This window comes from Polypterus senegalus, chromosome 10, assembly GCF_016835505.1.
Source record: "Polypterus senegalus isolate Bchr_013 chromosome 10, ASM1683550v1, whole genome shotgun sequence".
Classification (NCBI taxonomy): Eukaryota; Metazoa; Chordata; class Cladistia; order Polypteriformes; family Polypteridae; genus Polypterus; species Polypterus senegalus.
The window spans coordinates 102470430-102496442 of NC_053163.1; the positions used below are offsets into that span (position 1 = coordinate 102470430).

The 26013-nt window shown below is 36.0% G+C and overlaps 1 protein-coding gene across 2 annotated transcripts; it reads right to left on the reverse strand.

The window, feature by feature from the left end:
* Positions 1–1096: 1096 nt before the first annotated feature.
* ids (iduronate 2-sulfatase) lies at positions 1097–23517 on the reverse strand. 2 transcript variants are annotated; one of them, XM_039766265.1, is made up of 9 exons: positions 23323–23517; positions 22766–22902; positions 22011–22188; positions 21423–21511; positions 20835–21035; positions 18469–18639; positions 17772–17898; positions 3783–3956; positions 1097–3564 (listed from the first exon to the last, which is right to left on the reverse strand). In XM_039766265.1, the coding sequence occupies exons 1-9, from the start codon at positions 23423–23425 to the stop codon at positions 3101–3103; spliced, it is 1644 nt and encodes a 547-aa protein (XP_039622199.1). In that variant the 5' UTR covers positions 23426–23517; the 3' UTR covers positions 1097–3100. The 2 variants fall into 2 exon arrangements, with proteins under 2 accessions (XP_039622199.1, XP_039622200.1); XM_039766266.1 differs by lacking the exon at positions 20835–21035.
* Positions 23518–26013: the final 2496 nt, after the last annotated feature.

A 26013-nucleotide genomic window follows, 5' to 3' on the forward strand; every position in this document is an offset into this window, starting at 1 on the left:
TCCGTGGACAACGGTTTTCAATGAAAGATGAGATGAAGATATCAAGGTAACTATGACATCCTGGTTTGAAGGTCAAAACAAAAGATTTTTTTCATAGGGGTTAAAGTAATTTCAGGAAATGTAGATGAAGTGTATGGAGCTATCGGGGGACTATACTGAAAAATAAAACAACAATTTTTTGAAAACTCTTTTCTTTCCTACTGAGGTAGATAAATTATTGAACACCCTTCATATGTTCCATTAGCAGCAGTAATAGGTAACTAATTTAAAAAGTGGCTGGAATGAAAGGCAGTAGCCACTGTCACCTTCCAGGATGTGAGTTTGACACCCCCACTGTACAAGAATAAGCAAGTTCTGAAAATTGATAAATGCAGTACAATGTAATTGAAGGGTGATAGTTTGTAAATGCAGCACTTTTTGCCACATATACAGTGGCATGCAAAAGTATCCAATCCCCCTGAAAGTCATCATAATTTACTGCATGACAAAAGATCTGTACACATTTATTAATTCAGTATTTTTAATGTGAAATCTTATGCTGTAACAATACATTTCCAAAATCAAAATAAACCATTTTTTGTAGTTAGTGTTTGCATAAGTATTTAAACCTATGTGCTTTGAAAACTCCATGTTTACACAAATGACAAATTAATAACAAACGACAAAAAGGTGGCAAGCATTTTACCATAATTTAACATAATTAGGTGCTAACTGTAAGTCCTTTCTGTCTCTCTGAATATAAAAATCCCCCTTTGTACGAGCAATAGTATTTGCCAGATAATCACTGCAAAAATGACAGGAAAGAAACATTCTGCTGGTGTGAGAAACAAAATCATTGAAATGCACAAGGAAGGAAATGGCTACAAAAAAATATCGAAGAGTTTGAATGTCCCATTAAAGTACTGTTGAATCCATCATCAGAAAGTGGAAGGTTCATCACAGCACCCAGACTCTTATTAAAACAGGCCATCCCTCAAAAACAAAACAAGTCAGCGATGCTCTTTGGCTGAAACTGGAGTGAAGGTACATGGATCTACAATTTCATGAGCTCTTCATAAACCAGGCCTCTGTGGGAGGTTAGAATGAAAAAAAAAAACATTCTTTAAGAAGGTCCACATAAAAGTAGGTATTGCATTAGCTACAAAACATAAGACAAACCCAGTTAAGATGTGGAAGAAGGTTTAATGGTCAGATGAGACCAAAATGGAACTTTTTGGCCAGACTTCAAAGAGGTATGTGTGGTGTAAAACTAACACTGCCCAACCCTCAAGGAACACCATACAAATGGTGAAATATGGAGGTGACAGCATCATGCTATGGGGATGCTTTGCATGTGCTGGGACAGGCAGTCATTTTAGAGTTGAAGGAACAATGGATGGACACAAACATTACACAATATTGTAGGAGAACTTGTTCCAGTCTGCTATGAACCTACAGTTCGGAAGAAGATTCACCTTTCAACATAATAGTGACCTTAAGCATAAAGGCAAAGTGACACTGGAATGTCTCAAAAACAGAAAGATGAATGTTTTGGAATGGCCAAATCAAAGCCCTGATCTTAACCCTACTGAGTATCTGTGGCACCTTTAGAAAACTGATGTCCAGAAGTGCCATCCCACCAACCTAGAGGATTTCTAGAAATTCTGTCAAGATGAATGGGGAAGAATCACTCCTAAACAATGTGCAAAACTGGTACATATTTACCCCAAATGAATCAGGGCTGTTATTGCTACAAAAGGGTTCTTGACAAAGTATTAATGTGTAGGGTTTGAATACTATTGAGTTTTTCTTCTTTAGTTAAATATCTACAGAAAATTGTTTATTTTGACTTTGGAAATGTATTGATACAGCATAAGAGTTCACATTAAAAATACTGAACGGAGAAATATGTGTAAAAATCTTCTGTCATGTAGAAAACTATGATACTTTCAAGAGGATTAAATCTTTTTACACATCACTGTATAGTACATATCAAAAAATAATACTGATGTACAAATTGTTACAACTTGTTATGCTGTAGTTACTTTGACATTTGTTATATTCTTTGGCGTTATCTGGAGTATGATGGTACACAAAAAATTACAAAATTATGTAAAAAAGGATTGACTATTCCGATTAATAGATTCTGTAATAATATCTGAAACCTGGTATAAATACTTTTACAACAATTCTCCAGAAGCAGAAGGGTTTCTCCCAAACGGATTATTCTTACTTCCCATTCTGTCAGACAGGTTTAATCACCACTTGAGGGAATAGCATCTTTGTCTCCCTTCTATTTGATCAAATCTACATAACAGCAATGTGTACTACATGTGAAAGCTGATTTACAGCGAATGTCCATGTTAGTCTCTCAATGATATTGAAAAAGCAACATAACCAAAATATAAAATGTTTTGTATTTTGTGCTGTCCAAATCAAGAAACTTAGAAATGTAGATTTCTATAGCATTTGTTTGAATTTAGTGACCCATTCTTTGCAATACAGATAAGGATGAAAAATGATATCATTTAAAGTACTAACACAGTAGTATTAATATTTTATAACGCAAGAGAACAGAATAGTTTATCTCAAATAAAATATCTCTCAAAACCACTTTACACAAGCTACTGTATACAATCAGCAGTTCCAACACAGGCTAGTTAACAGACATCCTCACAGCAACACAGTTTTAGGTAGGACTTTATTGCGTAGTTATGTGGTTGCTAATTCAAATCATTAGGCACTATACCACAATTACAGGCATACAGATCAAATATTATATTGCACTTACCTTGCAGTTCAAAATAAAACCAGTTCAGATTTTATTATTTCTTCAAATCAAATATTCCCCCCGCCGACAACTATAAGTGTTCTTTTAGATTGGCCTTTACATGTAATCTGTAGCAACCTACGGTTTGAATAAAGCACATCTGAATATGTAATGCTAACTTTGTAAATTTCTGATTATTGTAAGTTAGTTTTTCTTAGACTTCATAAACCATAGTCTGGTGTACCCTCAAAATAAATGACTGGGACATTCATTATAAGAAGGGGTGGAGAGTAATTAATTTAGAGACACATTTTAATAAATGAACAGAAAAAAAAATTATCATCAAGTAAATCATGGTATTAAATGCTTCCAAAACTTTTGGAATAAATCCACATGAAGAGAGCTATTATACATATTGAAGTCCTGTTCAGGATCACTTTCAGTAAAGTAGAGCTCCCCTGCATACACGTCCTGAAAATTAGCATGAAATGTGGATGGATCAAAACCCACCCACAATGTATAGCGATATTCTGCAGAACGTATGGAGTAACCCATAATCCGAATATCTTCTAGGTGTGGAAGATCAGAGTTCTTCTGTGGAATGTTGGAAGGCCGTGGATACTGGCTATAAGCAATGGCCTCATCGTCATTCTGAACATTATTAATATTTAAAAAATCCATCAGACTAGAGCCTTCTGTACAAAGATCTATGTGGAATGATTGATCTGGACAAGATGGAGGAACTTCTAGAGCAACCAGGTCAACAAGTGTTGGGAACAAGTCGATTAGCTCCACAATGCTTTCAACTGAATTACCTGTAACAAGTGGTAGAAAAAAAAGGCTCTAGCAATTGTTAATTAACAAACTTGTAAACAAAAATATTTAACTTAGCTGACAAAGTTCCATTTCTCATTTCTAAGACCAATGAGGCCAATTACTTAGATGTCATCCACCCCTCTCTTTTTATATCTAATAACTAGACACTGAATGGGACTACAAAATAAAAGTTTACAACAAAATACATTATACTTACGTTTAGAGATTCTGTTTGGTGTATAACTGAATGCATCAATAAAAGGAAATATTCTTAGACCAAATTTTGGATGAGGTGTTGTTAAACCAGGTGCATAGAAAATCAATGGTACACGAGTTGCTACATCAAAGTTGCTATACTTGGCCCATTCTCCATGTTCGCCCAAAGACCAACCTAAAAATTGTTACGAAAATAGTGATGAAAGGATAACAATAGCCAACATAAAAGATTCCTCAAAGAATGAACTGTAAATGAAAATTTTAAATACTATTCCAAGGACCTGATTTCTTATTCTTTTGCATGTTTGTCACACAAAATGTTTCTGATCATCTAACACATTTAACCATTAGTCAAATATAACACAAGTAAACACAAAATGCAGTTTTTAAATGATGGTTTTTATTATTTAGGGAGAAAAATCCAAACATATATATATATATATATATATATATATATATATATATATATATATATATATATATATATATATATATATGGTGGTTGGCACCCTGCCTGGGATTGGTTCCTGCCTTGTGCCCTGTGTTGGCTGGGATTGGCTCCAGCAGACCCCCGTGACCCTGTATTCGGATTCAGCGGGTTAGTAAATGGATGGATATTATATAGATAGATAGATAGATATACACACACACATATATACAGTCTTTAGGGTGCGAGCAACTGTTGCTGGGGGTGCCAGAATCCATGAAGTAAGAAAAATGAAAAACATTATTTGTACAAAATCTTAATTTATTTATCCATTCCTAAATAATTAAATGGGCAGGCTATTTCGTATTAGTGCAATACGCTGCTTGTTAAAACGGATGACTCCCACTCTGCGTGGATATTATGAACTATCATTTCTGTTCAAGTTCTATTTAAATTTTAAATAGAAGTAATTTTTATTTAGTCGACAGAATATTATTCCAGAATAAATCAACTCAAACCTTAAATAACTTTATAATTTTGCTCTCCATAAAAATTAAATAAAAAATTATAAATTATACAAGTTAGAAATAAAGTAAATGTTAAAAGAACAAACATTTAAATTTCTTTACTCTTATGTAATTTTATATAAAAAATAAACTTAAATTTTAAATATCCCAAAAGATTTTGCTCTCCATAAAAATATATCCTGTCAAAATTATACAAATTCAAATATGAACATGGTGCATAACAAAACCTGGAAATATAAATAAAATTTGTTCTTTTCAGCAATAACAAATCAAATCATTCAGTTGTCTTTGCTCTTATGTCATTTTATCACAGCTGGACGCGTGGCATCTTTTTTTGGCAACAAGTTTGTTTATGTTTGGTGTGAGGTTTTGTGTTGTGGAGATTCTCAGGATGGACCGCAGGTGCTCATCAGTGAGGCGACTCCTGTGTGCTGTTTTGTTAGTCTTCATTACTGAGAAGAGCTTCTCACACAGATATGTGCTACCAAACATACACAAGGTTCGAGCCGCATGTAGACAGAGCTGGAGCATTTGTGCGGGAATGGAGTGAATAAACTGTGGCCCGGCAGTATCGTACTTTGCCTTCAGTGTGCCATTACACTGCAGCTCAATCACCTCCATCTGAATCTGCACAGGTGCAGTTTCCACATCGACGGCAAATGGGTTGCGAAACAACTCAAAATTCTTTTTTTGTTCTTCAAAGTCACCAAAGCGCTGTACGAACACAGCGCGCTCAGTTTATCAGCAAAGTGCGTATTTGGGAACACCGTTGTGCCGACTTGGTTCAACATTACTTGGCAACAGGGAAAGTGGGGCAAGTTGCACTGGTGCATTTGTGTCTCCCATAAAAGTAGCTTCACTTGAAATCACTTTGTGATTTTGCATGGGTAAAACATCTGCTGAAGTGTCAGATTCTTCTTTAACTCTTCTGCTTTCTGTATCTTGTGCATTGCATTCAGGTCTTTCAGGTTATCTTGATGTTTTGTCTCATAGTGCCGTCTTAGATTAAATTCTGTAATTACAGCCACATTAGCTCCACAAATGAGACACACGGGTTTACCGGCAATGTCAGTAAACATATACTCAGCCTCCCATCGGTTTTAAAGGCTCTATGTTCAGAATCACCTTTTCTCTTCGACATCGTGTGGGCTAGCTTCGCAATAACTTGCAGCATCATAAGCTAGACTTGATTAACGCGTAAGTGTTTGGCAAGGCAGCTGAAGCGCTTCATTATGGGATCTGTAGTTTATTGTGTTACCAGCGCTTCATATCCCCGGGCCATTAATAACAATAATACAGTATATAAAATGATCTCGCGGGCCGGATATAATTACACGCCGGCCGGATGTGGCCCGTGGGCCTTGAGTTTGACACATATGGACTAAATAGAACTTGAAAACAAATATTTTTTCGAATGTGATCGCGCAATTCAGATCGAGTTGACGCACACTACAGTACATCGAGCCCGCGTGCTATTGTGGTTTTGCCTGTGTGCCTCAATAAGTTACCCTCCCCTCGCTCTTACTTTTTACCGCTCATCTAATGAATACACTGAGTATGGCTTTACCAAAACAATCATTGATCGCGAATAAAGTATCCATTATTCATAAAGCTTCAATTGGTGATCTGTCTTTCTGCGTTAACCGCATATTTTTTCATACGTCTCAAACCAAGGGGATGCGAGGCTAAAATGAATCGAGAAGCGCGCCTACATACTTAGTGCATCCCCACTCGGGAATCGAACCTCGGCGCTAGAGGCGAAGCCTCTGCTATTGCGCCACCGCCGTGGTTTGTCTATTTGAGCGTAGCAGTGTAATTCAGTTTTTGTTCAGCACTCTTTGGAACTGTTGCTTTTTGTCTGCGCACTGCGTCAGTTCACGTGAGCCGCTGAATATGGTTTTATATGTCACTCGCTCGCTTCTAATTGTTTCGCTGCCTTCTTAATTATATAATGCATGTTTTCTTCAGCACTTTGCTTTTGTAGCTCTTCCTGGTTTTCTATGTAATGCGTGATTACGTGAGAGGCGTGATGTCACACGAAACTCCGCCCCCCACGGCTTTCCAGCTCAATTCCATTACAGTATATGCAGAAAAATAGCTTCCAGTTATGACCATTATGCGTAGAATTTCGAAATGAAACCTGCCCAACTTTTGTAAGGAAGCTGTAAGAAATGAGCCTGCCAAATTTCAGCCTTCTACCTATACAGGAAGTTGGAGAATTAGTGATGAGTCAGTCAGTGAGTCAGTCAGTGAGGGCTTTGCCTTTTATTAGTATAGATTGCCGTTGCCTGAATAATACTCTGGACTAAACATTGTTAGTCTGTAACAGTCCGAGTAATCCTCAGGTGTAACACATGAGATGCGTCTATATAGTTGCTCAAGTGAAACCTGGGACTAATGCTTTTCACACTGTTTTCACAGCAGAGTGACGCTTCGGTGCAACCTCCTTAGCATTAACATAATAGTTCTCAAAAGGGTTGTGTCTGTAATATCTCTCTCATGTACTTGGTCACAATACAAAATGCAGTTTCTGCAGTGAGTCACATTCAAGAATGAAAGTTTAAAAAAAATGCTACTCTAGTATTAGTATACATTCTCTGATGTCTACAATGTAGTAGCCTGAAGGGTGTCACCACTGCAGAATTGCTCAATTCAATTATGTGAATCTCAGTAAAATATCCCATTTAAAGTATAACAGAACAAACTAAGTATGTCAGCTTGCAGCTTGTTCATTTCAACTTCATGCAAGCAGGTGATGTATGGAGTTAGTGGGCACTGGAACAATCTACAATGAAGTACAAACCTAAGTTTCATGTCTGTACAACATATTGTCAGTTAAATGTTTTGATCATAATTCATACAGTGATTAATATTTAATGTAACACAACAGTGCAGCTTTATTCTTAGCATCACCGTTGGCAGACAACTGTCATTTAGCAGTATAATAGTTATTTTTGAAAAATAAAAATGGAAAATCAAATATGTAGAAGAAACATGATCATTTTGTCATCTTGGCTACTTAATTATATAAGGAGGAAATTAACAGTGGAATCTGGGTAACTCATAATATTCTATTAAATTTACTTGTATCTTAGCTGGCTACAATAATTAAAGTTTACAATTTTCACCTTCTCCAAAAAATTTTACTTTCAGCTAAGAGGCAAAAATAGTCTTTCAGGGTAAAATAAAAGTTTTCACCAATGTACTTTGCAAAATCAAAACCTCATTGTTCTTTTCTTGTATAAACTTAAATTGAAACCGATTCTGCATAGGCAATAAATGTGTCTTTTTAGTTATTTGTTTAATCAAAGTCTCATACAGTATATCAAGATATATACGAACACCAGACAAAATTTAGTATCAAATTATGCTAAACTAGCGACTGGGCGCCCGATTGAATTGGGGTACAAATTCTACATTTGTGAAATCCATACTTTCTCTGCAAAGAATTGTTTGTTTTTTTAAGTCCTTGAAATGATTTTGTTATCATGGCACTGATTTGTGCTTAAAATAGACCTTTTCGGCCAATGTAATGAAGAGCTTCCTGTTTAAACAGGGCTACAAGATGTGAACTCAGCTCTTCGCTGCACCTCATTTGATTTTTTCCGGCAAACAAATTTTCAAAACAAACCATATTTTAGGACTCTAATCCAAGTCGGAGTAATAATTATGTTTGGTGTGGTCATTTTAGATCGGAGATTGGCTAAAATTTAAACAATGACCGCTGTTAATACCCAGCCGTCATTACTCAGTTTGCCAATAGATGTCAGAAGGACGGATGCCAAAACTGAACTGGCCAAAGATAGATTTCAGCATACCAAGCAAATGGCGATACGTTCTAAATTACTTATGGTTCCGGAGCTGTTGAAGGGTTTAAGTCAGTCCGTGCGTCCGTGTTTGCCACATTATGTTCGAACTACAGAGGCAGAGTCCCATTGCATGGTTTTAACTTGCATTGAGTTGAGGTATTGACACTAACACCATACATATGGGGTATTGACGCGAACACCATACATACGGATAGTATCAAATTATATATAAGGATATAAAAGCCTAAAAAGGAGGACAAACATATTTTACATAGCTATATTATTCCAAGTTTCATTTGGTTCTATAATGATACCGTTTTGTCAATAAATGGATGGATTATTCATTCAATAAACATTCATGTTTTATAAAAAAATCCATTATTTTTAACTGTATTTTAAAACAGGATCCAGACTGGAATTTTAATAAAATAATAAAAAAAAATGTTCATGGTGTGTACTGTAAATTTACAAAAAAATACTAAAAGACTTTCCTTACAATCCTGTGAAAATTTTTGACCAAGAATATTTTGTAGTAATATAGCACCATCTTGAGGTAAAGAAATACTAACCTGAATTTTAACAAACAAGTATGAATGAGATCTGTACATCAATGCATACAAAATAAAAAATAACTTATAAAAATCCAAAATAAACAAAGAAAATACACTTCATGTACCATAAAAATGATGCTTAAGAACTACACGCAAAATTTTGAAAACTATACTCAAGAGGGCTGAGTGGGTGTTTTAAGGAAACTTATTAAACTTATATCAACAAAAGTAAGTCTGCACCTTAACCATGACCTATGAATAAATGATCAACAAACTTGATGACTTAATTGCACCAAAACCAAAGCTACATGTTTTTGTACGAACAACATGTGCAAGGAACTCAATATCAAAATGGCAACATAAAATTACCATAACTAACATATTTAAAAGCTGCATAGCAAAAAATGCTAAGCAGCAAGTAGAATTATTGCTTAACATGTTCATTAAATGTTATGCTTACACATCTACATTTTTTATGTTTTTTTTGTAATGTGCTACTGTCAACAGCATAAAACAGTAACTTTGAAACTGAAAAATTGTATATCCCAATATACTGCAATAATTTTAGCTCCTAAAATAAAATTATTCTGTACTATTAAAATGTTTAACAGGTAGTTAAATAATCCTTGTTGCATAACTTGTCAATACTTAAGTAAATGCCAACCCCTCAGGTTTCATTAAAACAAGCATCTTGAGGTATGATTTCCCTTATAACTCATTACTTTTCCAGTATACACAACTTTACATCCTTGTTTCTTTTGCCATCCACTTTAGCTCTAATTTTAACTAAGTGATGTGGGCCTTCCTGCCTAGTGAAGACATTACTAATATCCTACTTGAACTTCACTTTTTTGCTAAGTTGCATGCTTTACATTCCATATATTGTGTGAGCAAGAGAGTAAATGGAAGGAGAGTAAGGCCTGGTGAATTGGTGGTGAATTCAAATTGTTCTATCATGGTGTGGATGGGAGGAGAAATGGGGTAGGGGTTATTCTGAATGTACAGTATGTCAGGAGTGTTTTGGGGGTGAAAGGAGTGTCAAACAGAATGATGATTATGAAGCTGAAAATGTAAGGTGTGATGATGAATGCATATGACCCCACAGTTGGGTGTGCGATGGATGAGAAAGAAGATTTCTGAAGCGAGCTGAATGAAGTGATGGACAGTGTACCGAAGGGACACAGAGTGGTGATTGGAGCAAATTTTAATAGACTTGTTGGTGAAGGGAACAGAGGACATGAGGAGGTGATGGGTAGGTATGATGTCAAGGAAAGGAATGAAGAAGGTCAGTATGGACATGGCCGCGGGGGAATACATATTTTACGAAGAGGAAGGAACATAGGGTAGCATACAAGAAAGGAGGAAGTTCCACACAGGTAGATTTTATCATATGCAAGAGGATCAATCTGAAGGAGACTGAAGATTGCAAAGTGGTGGCAGGAGAAAATGTAGTTAGGCAGCACCGGATGGTGGTCTGTAGGAGGACAATGGAGATCAAGAAAAGGAGGAGAATAAGGACAGAATCAAGGATCAAATTTTGGAAGTTGAAAAAGGAAGACTGCAAGGTTAAGTACAGGGAGGAGGTAAGACCGCAACTGAGTGGAAGTGAAGAGTTATCAGACAGCTGGGTAACTACAGCAGAAATAGTAAGGGGGACAGCAAGAAGGGTGTTTGGCACGACATCTGGAAAGAGGAAGGAGGAAAAGAAAACCTGGTGGTGGAATGGGGAAGTACAGGACAGTATACAGAGGAAGAGGTTGGCGAAGCAGTAGGATGGTCAGACAGATTCAGAAAGTAGACAAGAGTATAAGGAGATAAGGCTTAAAGTGAAGGGAGAGGTGGTGAAGCTAGGTTAAGAAGGGAGGTGATGATTAGTGTGCAGTAGTATGGTATCATGCCAGGAAAAATCACCACAGACGTGATGTTTGTTCCATGGGTGTTGATGGAGATATACAGAGAAGGCCAGAAGGAGTTGCATTGCGTCTTTGTGGACATGGAGAAAGCATATGACAATGTGCCTTGAAAGGAGTTGTGGTATTGTATGAGGAAATTCGGAGTGGCAGAGAAGTATTTAAGAGTTGTGCATGGTATGTACAAGGGAATTGTGACAGTGGTTAGATCTGCAGTAGGAGTGACAGATGCATTTAACATGAAGGTGGGATTACATCAGGGCTCGGCTCTGAGTGCTTTGTTATTTGCAGTGGTGATGGACAGGTTGACAGATGAGGTTAGTAGGAATCCCCGAGGACTATGATGTTTGCAGATAACATTGTGTGATCTGTAGCTAGAGTAGGGTGCAGGTTGAGACCTTCAAGAGGTGGAGATATGCTCTACATAAGAAAAGAATGAAGGTCAGTAGGAAAAAGACAGAATACATGTGTAAATGAAAGTAAGGTCAGTGGAATGGTGAGGATGCAGGAAGTAGAGTTGTCTAAGGTGGACGAGTTTAAATATTTGGAACCAACAGTGAAGAGTAATGAGGACTGTGGAAGAGAGGTGAAAAAGACAGTGCAGGCAGGGTGGAGAAGAGTGTCAGGAGTGATTTTTGACAGATGGGTATCAGCAAGAGTGAAAGGGAAGGTCTAGAGGACAATAGTGAGACCAGCTATGTTATATGGGTTGGGGACAATGGCACAGACTAAAAAACAGGAGACAGACCTGGAGATGGCAGAGTTAAAGATGCTAAGATTTGTATTGGATGTGACGAGGATGGATAGGATTAAGAACAAGTATATCAGAGGGTCAGCTCAGGTAAGACGGTTTGGAGACAAAGAGGTGAGACTGCGTTGGTTTGGACATGTGCAGAGGAGAGATGCTGGGCATATTGGGAAAAGGATTCTAAGGACAGAGATGCCAGGCAGGAGGAAAACAGAAAGGCCTAAGAGAAAATTTATGGATGTGGTGAGAGAGGACATGCAGGTGTAACAGAGCACACTCATATACACACACACACACACACACTTTTAGCTGGATATCCACAACGGGAGCAAATGATTAAGGGTCTGGGGTTTGGAGGGTCTTATTTATTATTTGTGAGTCGTTTGTTCCCTTTTGGTAACACAGACCTTCATCTCCATATATATACAAGGTAGGATTCAAAAGTAATGAGCCTTTGTTCAAAAAGACAAAGTTATTGAGCAAATCGGTACAACTAATTAATAGTCTTCAAAATAGGCACCTCCTGCATCAATACACTTTTGTAGGCGGCTTTTCCATGACTCGAAGGTGTCCACGTAGGCCTGTTCCGGGATGGTTGCAAGAGCTGCCTTGACATTTGCTTGGATGTCCTCAATCAAGTCGAAGCGTTTTCCTTTCAGCGCTGATTTTAAGCGCGGAAACAAGAAGAAGTCAGAAGGCGACACGTCCGGACTGTAGGGAGGCTGGGGGACCACCGGAACGTTCCCCCGGGCCAGGTAGGCGCTCACGATGAAGGCGGTGTGGCTGGGCGCGTTATCGTGTTGAAGCTTCCAGCTGTCCTTGATGTCCCTTCGCTTGCGCGCGACGCTTCTTTTCAGCCTTTTCAGGACTTCCAAGTAGTAAGCAGCATTCAATGTCTGTCCTTGCGGGACAAACTCGTAGTGGATGATCCCCTTCACTCCGAAGAACTTGATTGTGTACCGTTGCTCTAACGGACTTTCCATTCCGCCGTAGTGCGTTACACGTTACACATAGGAGCTCCGTTGCGTTGTGAAGCCAACACCCACTGTCGCTGGCAAGTGGGGCACGCGGTGAGGTACGTTCGCGGCACAACAAAATGAGGGTCATTACTTTTGAATCCTACCCTGTGTGTGTGTATATATATATATATATATATATATATATATATATATATATATATATATATATATATATATATATATACACAGTATATACACACCTCGATCTATATACTCTCAAATAGACAAGCCACACGCCGTGGCGCAATTGTAGAGGCTTCGCCTCTAGCGCCGACATCCGAGGTTCGATTCCCGAGAGGGGATGCACGGAGTATGTACACGCGCTTCCCGATTCATTTTACACTCGCATCTCCTTGTTATGGGACGCATGAAAAAATATGCGGTTAACGCAGAATCATGTTACGTTATTTTTAAAATGTTTTCTTAGCACAAGCACAGCTGAGAAGCTTTGATGCATGTACTCCATAACGCATTAAAAAAAAAAAATAACGCATTTAATCACACTTTCAATTCCAGGCAAAGGGGAACTTTTGTCAATGCATGATTTCCTGGTACATCGATTACATTCATACACACATCAGAGCTACAAAAATGTTAGAGTCGGAATAAAGCGCGTTCCTATGACTGATCGGAGGAAAATTTCGTTTCAAAAGACTACCCGAGGGAAGCCTTGATAAAAGCATGGTTTTGTGCACACTGTAAAGCAAGCAAAATTAGATGCATTACAGAAAGCAGACTTTGTGGCTCTTACTGGGGATCATTAGACTTCCGTGACCGTTAGTAATTCTAATTACATCTAATTACAAAATGTTCAATGATCACACCGTTTTAGCCTAATGTACAAAATAATTTTGGCTAAGGTTACTCACAGTTTAAAGGTGAAGCTGGTCAAATTACCTTTTATGTTTCTGCCTTATTTTTTTAAGAAGAAAAACTGCACTTTATGTTTAAATTTTTGTTATTATTATTTAAAGATAATACCATTCTGAAAATGTACTTAAAGTACTTAAAATACCACTTTATTTTTAGGTCTGCCCAATTTTAGCCAGGGATGACATTTTTGTTTCTATTTTGAATTGAAATGCAGTTTAAAAGCATTTTTTGCTAGTATATATATATATATATATAAATATAAATAGTATATATATAATATATATATACATATATATAGTATATATGTATGTATGTGTGTGTGTGTGTGCGGGCGCACGTGTATATTTTATATATATACACACACATACATACACACACATATACATATACTGTACATGAGTAAGGGCAAATCCGAGTGAGACTTGGCCTACAGACCATCCATGGGAGATTCCACCTGGCCCTGCTGACATCACTTCCAGGTCCAAGCCTATGGAGGAAGACCTTGTTGGCTCCGGCCCTTTTGATTTCACGTCCCGGCTCAACCCTATGGCTGAAGACCCTTATGAGCCCAACCCTCTGACTTCACTTTCTGTCTTCCCCTTTAAAAGCCTCCACCAGGAGAACTAAATTATAAAAGTATATTGACAAACTCCATGAACATTTTTATTTCATGCAGGCACATTCTTCTTTGTGCTTCCATACCCTTGCTCATTACTTCTCCTTTTGGTTTAATGCATGCTCCTGTGCCTGCACCCACTTCCTCTTGCTTTTTACTACTGGTGTCTGCATTCTTAGTTTACCTTCTACTTTGGGAAGCATACTGTGTTATTAGCAATAAAATAAATTCTCAAATTAAACCTCATCAACAGAGAAAATAAGTAAATATGATGTAAGTATATTAAAATAACAACATTTATTTGTTTTTTCACATCCAATATCTATGTTCAAAGTCATTTGAAAGACAAATAAAAGAAACATACTCATCCACCTTCTGTACTTGGCCACATGCTTTTAAACATTTACTCAGATAGTTTTCCTCTATTATGGGGGGGTGGGGATCAAAAAACTTTAAAAGCCATCAGGGTTGTCTTGGAAAAGTTATGAAAGCATTGCTTCTGGGTATGGGAATATTTATAGAACCGACACAACTTTGCTTGGTTTTTACTAACTTGTGAGTATGTGACACCTTTAGAGGCTTTTGAACAATTGTACTACTTCAAGCATAATACTGGATTTCATTAATGTAAAAAATGTAAACTATTGTTATTGTTTAGAGAAGTCTGCACTACTACTCTTTTTTGAATTTGAATTGACTTTTAAATGTGTCTTCCTGATAAAGAATCTAGTTACGTTTATGTAGTTTATCAAATTTATTTAAAAACAAAAGTTTTCATTTGTGTGCACTACCCCAAGCCTGTGATACTGAAGTTATGAATCTGCCAGAATGAGCATAATCTTCTTTTACTTATGTAGGTAACATTTTTTTTTTTGTATAAATTTCACTTACAATTACCACTTAAATATTTATATTAGGCCTGGGAAAGTTAATGTGTTATTTTTTGCAGTTATGGTGGCATGTTTAATGTGTGAAAAAATATTGTCGCATCCAGGGCCAGCATCGAGGCAAATGCCTCAGATTGTGCTTTGGTCAGGCTGGCAATTTCATGTATATATATTTCTAACATTACAAAACAATAATACGAGTAAGTTAAATGTGTACCTAAAGAATTACATATGCATCCAGTACCATATTTATATACTACCTTTAATTTTTAAGGTTTAACATTTCCTATTACACGGTTCACTATGATACACATGTCACTATGTAGCGCACTGGTGTTCATTTTATTGCTTATTCATACTGACATAGGTGCAGGTAAGTGGGTGGAAAGAGAGCGGGAGGAAACGGGGTGGGGAGGAGAAGTTTATGGCTATCCTGGTGCAATGCTGGAGAAAAGTTGCTATGGTAAAAACTATGCTTTTTTTTTTTTTTTTAAAAAAGTTCATGTTTCTGTAAGAAGATTGAATCAAAGTCATATCATATAAGTGCACTAAAACCAAAAAAAAAAGTCTCTAGTATCTCTGTGTTTAACTCACCAGTCTGCCAGTCAGTTTACAGTGCTTACTGCCCTAATATAATCACAAAATTCTACAAAACAGAAGTGCAATGATTATCCCTACCAATATTCAGATTTGAAGTATTTTGCTAATTTATGCAAAGATAACATAACTATCCAAGTAATGCAAGGTGTTAGTTTTTAAGTGTGATAGGAACTACTGAGATCTTTTTTAGCATGCCAGGCACAAAGGTGTAGGTAGCGCAGTGCTTTCCAACTGTTTTGCTGTGGTGGCACACTTTTTGTAACCCAAAAAATCCCAAGACACAACACGACTCTACCAACCACAAAAGCACTACTTCTATATATGTGCTAAAACTGTCTGCAAAACAGCGATCACAGAGCTGCTTTTAGGTCAGCTTCTCCAGGAAGTTTCTCCCTCCTCAGACAGGACTTGCCCATCTGTGGAGCATGTCTCTCTCCGGTCATGACCCAGAGGCACTACACTGTTATTTCCACAGTGTACAAGATAAAACACACTTGTGTACAGTGGAACCTTGGTTCACGACCATAATTCATTCCAAAACTCTGGTCGTAAACCGATTTGGTCGTGACCCGAAGCAATTTCTCCCATAGGATTGTATGTAAATACAATTAATCCGTTCCAGACCGTACGAACCATACGAACTGTATGTATGTTTTAGTTTTTAAGCACAAATATAGTTAATTATACCATAGAATGCACTGAGTAATAGTAAACTAAACGTAAAAACATTACATTAAACGTGAGAAAACCTTGAACAACAGAGAAAACTAACACTGCAATAGTTCGCGCTATAGCGCTAAGAACCGCTCGCTAAAAACACTTTTTAATGAGTTTTAAGCACAGGGGAAAAAATGAACATTTGAAAAATCCGTAATTTAATAAACCACCAAGAAAAGTAACATTGCAACAATGCACGCTATGCACCGATCTGTGTAAACAGAAATGAAAACAAAAACAAGCCCAGTGCATTCTTACCTCTGCCTTCTCTACCTTATGCGTCCAGCTCTCTCTCGTGTGTGCGTGTCTCTCTCTCGCGCCCGTGTGTGTGTGTTGCGCCCTCTCTCGCTTCACATGAAATGCACAGGGAGAGACTGAACACGTACAAACCGAAAGGGAAACTGGCTTGTTCGTATACCGAGTGTGTGGTTGTGAACAGAGGCAAAAGTTTGGCAAACTTTTTGGCCGTAAACCGATTTGTACGTGAACTGAGACGTTCGTGAACCAAGGTTCTACTGTACAGTATAATTATCAACTTGTTGATGAACAATTGAAAAAAGTATTTATGGACCTACAACACAGATTTTAATGCATGCCCATTTAAGAGATGTGTATTCTTTCAATTAAATCAGTCCTCAGCAGTGCATTCAAAGTCAACAGTCACTTCATTTGTTTAATTTTTACTGACATGTCTGTGTCTCATATGCTATGTAATTTGATAATTAATACATTAGCCTTGTTTTCTTTTTGTCTTTTCAACTTGCCTTTTAGGAAGGCATTCAAATTCAGGTTGTAATTGCTCAAGTAGTATTTTGTTAAAAATTCAGGGTTAAGATCATTGTTTAAGTTTAAACTATGCCATCATTTTTTTAATTCAATTCCTTTGTGTTGAGCCTACATTCAATTTTTGATTCAGCATGTATTTACTTAATAATTTTATAATTACATGCTTTAATGTTAGACGCAATTAAATTACATACATTTATGTGATTAGTTTTTTTTGTTGACTCCGAGTCCCAATTTATATTTTTGTAAAGATGTTAGTTTAAAGATTACAAATACGACATACCTTTTATATACAATAGTATCCAATTTATTTTATTAGTATCTTGATATATTGTCACTATTGTGCCATTTGTTTCATTTGGCAGTTCTCCAAAACTTGAACAACTTAATTCCCCCCGCTCCTCACTCTCTAAAAATTGCAGCTACATAACAGGACAAGCATGCAATGGAATGATAAAAAAACTGCTGTCAAAGTAAATACACAACTGACAGACAAAGAAACTGTAAATAATTCACTAACCATGATCAGAGGAAAAAACCACAATTGTGCTGTCCGAGAGTCCTAAATCATCTAGGGTGCCCAATAACTGGCCAACCTGAGCATCAAGGAATGAAACAGCAGCAAAATAATTCTGACGGATCTTCAGCTGTGGACAATAATAAAAAAAATAAAAAAAATAAATCTCTAGTTTTCCAATCTCATTTTGCAAATCTTATGCATTAACTATTAACTATTCTCAATCTATGTAAAATATTTTTAGGAAAAAAAAAACAAAACAGTTTAACTGCATTAATTACATTTTAACTTTCACTTTAAAGACAGACAGTAATGCAACACTTAATTACACCATGAACCTCCAGAACATGTCTCTGTTCCAAAGCAGAGACAGTAGAATTTAATGGGTCATATCCAGTAACTTCTGTAACAAACATTAGTCTTGTGAAAGCAATACCAGAAATCAGATGTTCAAAATGCAGTTTTATGAGTGTGAACTAAATACAGATTAAACAAATGATGTACTGTATACATTACGAGCACTAAATGGAAAAAGAAACTTACTGAGAACAAGACAAAATGATGCTTTGACATTTAATAATTAACTAAACAGCAAATTCTTTAGTAATTAAACTGACTGCAGAGATATCTTACATTGACATTACTGGTCAAATAATGTTTAATGACAAACATAAATACACACATGCATACAGAAAATTACCTGAAAATGTTTTGGGATTGGACCATAAGGGAAGCTTATATTAAGAGCTTGAACATCCTCCCTTTCACGAATGTCTGTCCAGGGATTGTATGCTACAGAAGGTAACCCACTTGGAATTGCTGGATCAGGCGCCAGAGACATGTTTTCTATGGGATACAGCTTTAAATATTCCTGTCATTAAAATAAAAATGTAATCATAATGAGTATTCTAAAAATCAGTGCCGGATAACTAACAATATTGTTAGTAATTAACCTGAATGATAAATAAAATTTGAAGATATATACACATAGTGTATCTCCATTTGAACTGCACAGTCATTGTCAAAGTGCACAGATGGGCTTCTCAAAGAACATGTTTTATAGGAGTAAACTGAACAGTAAATAAATTATACCTACGAAAATAACCACACAAACTACTTCCACTCTCCATCTTAACAATTTGGGTATACAGTAATCCCTCCTCGATCGCGGGGGTTGCGTTCCAGAACCCCCTGCGATAGATGAAAATCCACGAAGTAGAAACCATATGTTTGTATGGTTATTTTTATATATTTTAAGCCTTTAGAAACTCTCCCACACTGTTTATAAATATTCTCCGCACAGTTATACAGTAAACCCTTGTTTATCCGCTCCAGACAGATAAATGAATTTCCACGAAGTAGGATTCTTTATTTATAAATCTTTATTTATAAATATTTTTGCAGTTAGAGTTTACGACTTTCTAAATACTTTTAACATTATCAGAGCCCTCTAGACATGAAATAACACCCTTTAGTCAAAAGTTTAAACTGTGCTCCATGACAAGACAGAGATGACAGTTCTTTCTCACAATTAAAAGAGTGCAAACATATCTTCCTCTTCAAAGGAGTGCCGTCAGGAGCAGAGAATATCAGAGAGAGAGAAAAGTAAACAAAAATCAATAGGGCTGTTGGGATTTTAAGTAAACGAAGCACCGGCGATAAAGCCGCCGCCATGAAGGGAACAATGTGAAGGTAGTCTTTTCAGCATTTTTTTAGAGGAGCGTCCGTATCATCTAAGCAAACAGCCCCTCAGCTCACACCCCCTCGTCAGGAGCAGAGAATGTCAGAGAGAGTGAGAGAGGCAGAGAAAAGCAAACAATCAAAAATCAATATGGGCTGTTAGAGCTTTTAAATGTGTGAAGCACCGCGCAGGAAGCATATCGTATATCATTGAGGAGCTTTATTTAATATGTAATACGTGCTCTGATTGGGTAGCTTCTCAGCCATCCGCCAATAGCGTCCCTTGTATGAAATCAACTGGACAAACAAACTGAGGAAGCGTGTACCATAGATTAAAAGACCCATTGTCCGCAGAAATCCGCGAACCAGCGAAAAATCCGTGATATATATTTAGACATGCTTACATTTAAAATCCGCGATGGAGTGAAGCCGCAAAAGCCGAAGCATGATATAGCGAGGGATCACTGTAGTTCAAAGCTTTTTTTCCCACTTTTATCATTTTCATGTTGAAGCTTAATGAAAGTTATCTTATCATAAAAGCTCAACAGAACAGACAAATTAAGAAATAATAAGAATTTTCATTTTCCGTTTGTGTTTCTCAGAATAAAAGACATTTAGACATAAAGACCCAGATGAATCCCAGGTTAATATGGGAGACTGGCCATCCTTCCCTAAAAACTAAGGATGTTCTGATAAAGTTTGCCATCATCCTCCAAATATTACAAACCCACTTTTCAGGTAATATACTCTAGCTTAATTTGATTGCCCCGTTCAACCATTGTTTGTGCAGGGTTTTTTCATGATATTCAGGCGTTCATCTTCCAGTACATCCTAAACACATGACAGTGATGAATTTACACTTGCCTAACATGGGGAAGTGTGGAAGTACATGTGAAGGTAGTCTGGAGTTCTGTTCAAAATTGGGTAACACCATACCAAACATAATTAAAGTGGGCAAAGAAAATAACGAGTTGCTTATGTATTTTGTAAACCTGTATTTTAATAAACAGCTTTTAAATGAAATAAACTCTGTATATCATAAATATGCCTGTTATTTTCCCAGTTTAAGTATTGTCTCTAACCAAAGTACATTCTTTTTATTTATCAAGGAATCGCAGTGTTCTATGTGTAGCCTTGTTCATCTAACTAACAATCTTACTAACCCACCCATGAAAAACACTTCCAATAGATAGTACAGGTATGTCAATAAACAATGAATAAAACAGATGCAGTGTGCATTATGAAAGAAACAAAAACAAAACAAAAAAAAAATTAAATCTTTCAAACCCTATCCTGATGAAAAAATAGAAAGGACTCTACACCAGAACCCAAGGCTGTATCTATTGACTATGATGGAATTTCAGAACTTTAGTGTCATTCAATTACCTCTGGATATCTGAATGGAATATGCGGTTTATAATAACCCACAGCTAAGAAGAAGGGGTCTTTTTTGTTGTGCACAGATTTCAGAAGTCGAACAGCCTCCTCTGTATTCTGTATATCTGGCAAAGTTTTCTCAGGCATTTCTGAAATATTTACTGGACACAACAGATTTTCATGAAGCTGTCCATCTGGACCTCTACAGACCTAATCAAACAAATAAAATTAACTTAGAAAGGCATGCCTATCAAAACTATATGTGTTAAAAACATCATAAAAATTGTTTTCAATCCTATTTTTTGTAAAAATTGATCTGTATGGAATGATTACAATAAAATCAATAAAATTAAAATAAAAAATTCATAAAAAAGAATTGTATATTTTTAAAGCTAAAACAAGATTTTAGTTGTTTAACATTAACAAAAGTCTCCAAAAACAATTTATAATATTATAAAATATTTAGTCTAAAATGCACCTGCTTGTTAGATTTGTAAAAAAAAAAAAAAAAAAAAAACTGTGTCCTACATTTGGAGTAATAAAATACAGACTGCTTTTTATTAGATACAAAGAAAATACTAAATTCATTAGCAGTACCTTTTGCCTTTCAAATGCAAGGGATGAAGGATGATATGGATGAACTGACCAGCTATATGGATAATCATCTGAGCGATTTGAAGCAATTCCTGCCAAACAAGTAAAAAATAAAGCTTTCAAATTTGTACCTAATAAAGGACTTTGTCATTTTATTACAGAGGAAAAATGATAAACTACATACTTTGTACATCCAAACAATATTAAAAAACAGTTAAAAAGCGTTATGCAAGTTGAACTGGAAGTGTAATATAACATTCTCAAATCTTGTTTTGTAGTGTAACACAGTAAAATGAGAATAAAAAATTAAAAAGCCAATAAATTTATTAATGCTTGTATATCACCTTATATGTACAAGATGTCCTTTTCATCCATGATGCAATCAACCAAAATATCACAAAAATACTAACTACACCTAAACAGCCATTTAAGTTAGTTATTTTACCTGCATGTTTTATGTTTCATATCTTTGTCTTCTTTTATTGAATAGTTGTAAAGACTAGTCTGACAAATAAATATTAGCTTAAAAAAAGTTTGTTTAGTAAATTCCATCATAATAGATCAGATCTACTATAAAACTCACAAACTCACCTGGATGAAACACTTTTCCCACAGACATTGTGATATAACCATTTGATTTAAAGTACTGGGGAAGAGTTGTGTAGTTTCCAGCATGCACTCTCCAGTAAGAATTAAAATCATACAGTCTTGTTGTATCTGGCCTGCGGCTTGTTAAAAATGACGTTCTGCTTGGAGCACACACTGCTTGCTTAAAAATGGGAAATCAGACATTTGATATTTATATAAAACATATACAAAATTAACATACAGTAAAAAACGGAAAATTGACACCACTGAATAACCTAACATTAAACTAATTAGTGTCAGAGAGAAATGTGTTAGCTTGCTGTGCACAAACTACACTTGGAAAGATCGTGAAAATAAATTGTTGTGTCTACAAATATTATTACATTTTAATACTGGTAAAATTACGCCTCTCATTGTGTTAAGATTAACATGATTCATCATTCACGGTATCAAATATGGGCAATAATAAAATGATTGACACTAACTTGTTCATAAGAATCATTTTAGTGTGGTCATGCCTTTACCCAATTGTTTAAGTTAACTGTAGATATAAGAATGTTTCCACAATTTATTAATCCAAAATTGTAATTATCAAGTGCCTAAAAAAATAAGATGTGTTGCTAGACACCATTTATTGTGTATCAGTTGTCAAAAGTTTCATTATTTATTCTTTTAGCATGTATGCTTGTTTTTGGTTTCATCTTTACTAAAACAATAACAAATATTAGGTTTAAAATGACCAAATTAACAATGCTTACCTGTGCAAAAGCATTCTGAAAGATCATACTCTTGGAAGCTAATTGATCAATGTTGGGAGATTTTACAACAGTGTCTCCATAACACCCTAATGAAGGTCGAAGATCATCGGCAAGGATAAGGAGCACATTCAGTCGGTCTGAAGAAGAAAAAAAAAAAAAATTATAATAATCAATTGCTAACAATTATTAAACACAGCGCATATGCCGTTTAAAAAAAACGTTTTGGGAAAATGCTTAAATACACCAAAAACCTCAAAAGTGTATCGCATTCGACATTCTTTTTTAAGGTAAAAGCTGTAAAAGCCACACAATTACAGGACCCACATTTGCTTCTAGACAGAAGTTAACTGTTTAAGACAGTAAAATGATTTTTAAAAAGTCAGTTCCATCTTCACAATATCTGCAGAATTTCACTACAATAACCACATTCTTCCCATTTATCTTTGCGAATTAAACATATGCCGTACAACTTTATTTAAGCAATAGGACTTCACTACAAACTGTCACAGCGCGTCGAACAACAAGCCCATTCAGCAGGGGTTGAAACGTTTATTTACCTGTCTTGCAATTTACATGATCTGCTGCCCAAGCTGCATGATGAAAGCACAATAATATGTGAACACAAAGAGCGAGCCATCCACAACACTCGGTGGTCACCATGCTGGCATGTCACACCTTAAAAAGCGCATGCATTGCAATAACTCTACTTGCACACTTAAGCGCCTCACGCTGCTTTGTGTCTTCTTCCTCATTTGTACGCGTCCAATGTTAATATTCCTAGTTAGAACCACCTCCTTTCTTTTGATTGGACAACTTGATTTACATCAAACTCGTATAACCAAATAAGAGCTTGTTGTCATTTTAAGGTACCGCCTTACTAATTTCAATTGGTTATTTTAGCATGTAACCACACCTCTCTTGCGCACTTTGAGTCCCGCCTTTCCACTGTTGATGTGCACTTCAGTAACTCTGGAGTGTCTGGGGATAATCACATTAGCTTGATTACTTTGGGATTATTTTCGCCAAACGTCCCATGTCTTTTAAGTATGAATATTATTTTTACGTATGGACAATGAGAAATACAATAAAAACAGAACGGTTTATCCAAAATAGACAAACCTACTTCATTCTGGGCTCCAGATGATGGCGCTATTTGTCTTCAAAGACATCGTGAGCTATTCCATTAATTCCTATGCTTGAGAAATAATTGGGTAGAACAAATGACTGCTTGTGTCTTCTGTTACGCACCTGCTGAAAGATCTAAACTTTGCATTTATAAATCACTTTGATCTGTATTATATATATGGGAAAATGTAGGTTTGCAGTTGTGAGTACGCGAAACACAGAACTTATTCTTGTATTATTATTTATGTATTAATTATTAACTATTGTATTATTTATTTGTCGCCTTGCGGTGGGCTGGCGCCCTGCAAAGGGTTTGTTTCCTGCCTTGCGCCCTGTGTTGGCTGGGATTAGCTCCAGCAGAACCCCCGTGACCCTGTAGTTAAGATATAGCGGGTTGGATAATGGATAGATGGATTGTTTATTTGTATTGTCTTCTAATTATTATTTTTATTAAAGCGTGCTTGAATGTAGCAATCATAACCTACTTGTCTTTTTCCATACGATCAACAATTGTATACTTACTTTTGACCACCCCTTGTGTATGTGTGTGTGTTTCTGTATATATATATATATATATATATATATATATATATATATATATATATATATATATATATATATATATATATAAATATATATACAATAAGTTAAAAGAATAAAAGGCTTCAGTGATGCTAATACAATTAGATAGAAAGGATTCTCTAATAACCAATTAGCATGTAAATACTACTAATTAAGGATAATCTAAGGTAATTTACCATTAGCATGCTGAAGGGATTGCTGCTGAAAATGGGGCTTTGTAGCCATATGTGAATAATAAATTAAAAATCAGTCATTTCAAACCGTTGTAAACACTAGTTATGCCCTATATTTTAACATCAATTTAATGGGTTCTTCATAAAAAAGATCAATTTCTATCAAAAAATAACATTTCTGGGTGACGAGAAACTTTTGAATGGTAGTGTTTATATAACGTGAAGTTCCCAGAACTACCTTTTCTGCTAAAGCAGTCTGAAATAGTATTGAATTGTTGCTGCATTTCGTAAGCTTTGTAATCTTTAAACATCCTTTGAACGTTATTGATCATGTTTTTACCATTTCTAAATAATCATGCTGTCTTTCACAATACCTCCACAAAAATTTTGGATAAGGACAGAATAATCATTTTTAAATGATTAAAATTCATACAGTTGATAATACAATCAGATTACTAAGACCTTTAGGGAAATACTTTCATGGAAAGAGACCATTCATTCCCCAATCCTGCTCATCGCATCTGTTCACCAAATATTTCTGAAATAATGTTGTGTCAATATTTGAAGATCTGAAGGCTTTGCTTTCAATTCCACTACTAGATAACTCATTCTATGTATTTACAACTTGGGTGGTGCCATGTTTAGTGCTACTGCCTCACAGTTTCTGAGTCAGTGGTTCATATTATTGTCAGTGCAGAGCCTGTACGTTTCTCCAGTGGTAGCCTGGGGTTTTTCTTTTGGCTTTCTGGTTTCCTCCTGCATGCCAAAACATTGTGGAGTTTAGGTTATGTTTGATTCCGAATTGACCCTATAAGTGAGTGAGTGAGAGGAGTGATGTGCATAAGTGTTTCCATTCATGAATATGAATTTCAACCACTATTTTCCTACTTTCTGCTCTAGGCTGTCAGGATAGGCCCTAGCTCCCTATAAAAAAATAAGTTGATCATGTACGAAACTACTATTTTTCTTATTAGCTCAATGTTTACTCCTGATGTGGTCATTTGTACTTGATGAGGATTTTATTTCAAAGTAACAGGTAGTATCCATTTTAGTCATTATTTTATACATTTAAATATGTGTTTAACTGAGATGACCAAGGTAGGATGGTGAGCTAGACAGACTAAGCCACTCCAACTCTATGTGAAGAATTCCCAAATGTTAATAGATCAGGCAAGAGATATAATCTGCGAAAGTGACCTGGGCCTAGTACATCTCTTATAGGAGGTACCCAGGGTACATACCTACTACTTGCCCAAGTTACTGAAACTGTCGCCTGTCAATCTGGAAAAATAACAGCTGTACTCCCAAGATTCTCCAGGGCTGCTGAACTCACACTATTTACAGTGAATAAGACCAGGCATACTTTAC

Bases quoted from the DNA above. Each gene is read 5' to 3' on its own strand.
- ids (XM_039766265.1), bottom strand. From the start codon at position 23,425: ATGGTGACCACCGAGTGTTGTGGATGGCTCGCTCTTTGTGTTCACATA. The intron at 22,189-22,765 runs GTAAGCATTGTT...CCCATTTTTAAG, and splicing joins TTCAGAATGCTTTTGCACAG to CAAGCAGTGTGTGCTCCAAG. The intron at 3,565-3,782 runs GTAAGTATAATG...CACTTGTTACAG, and splicing joins ACCAAACAGAATCTCTAAAC to GTAATTCAGTTGAAAGCATT.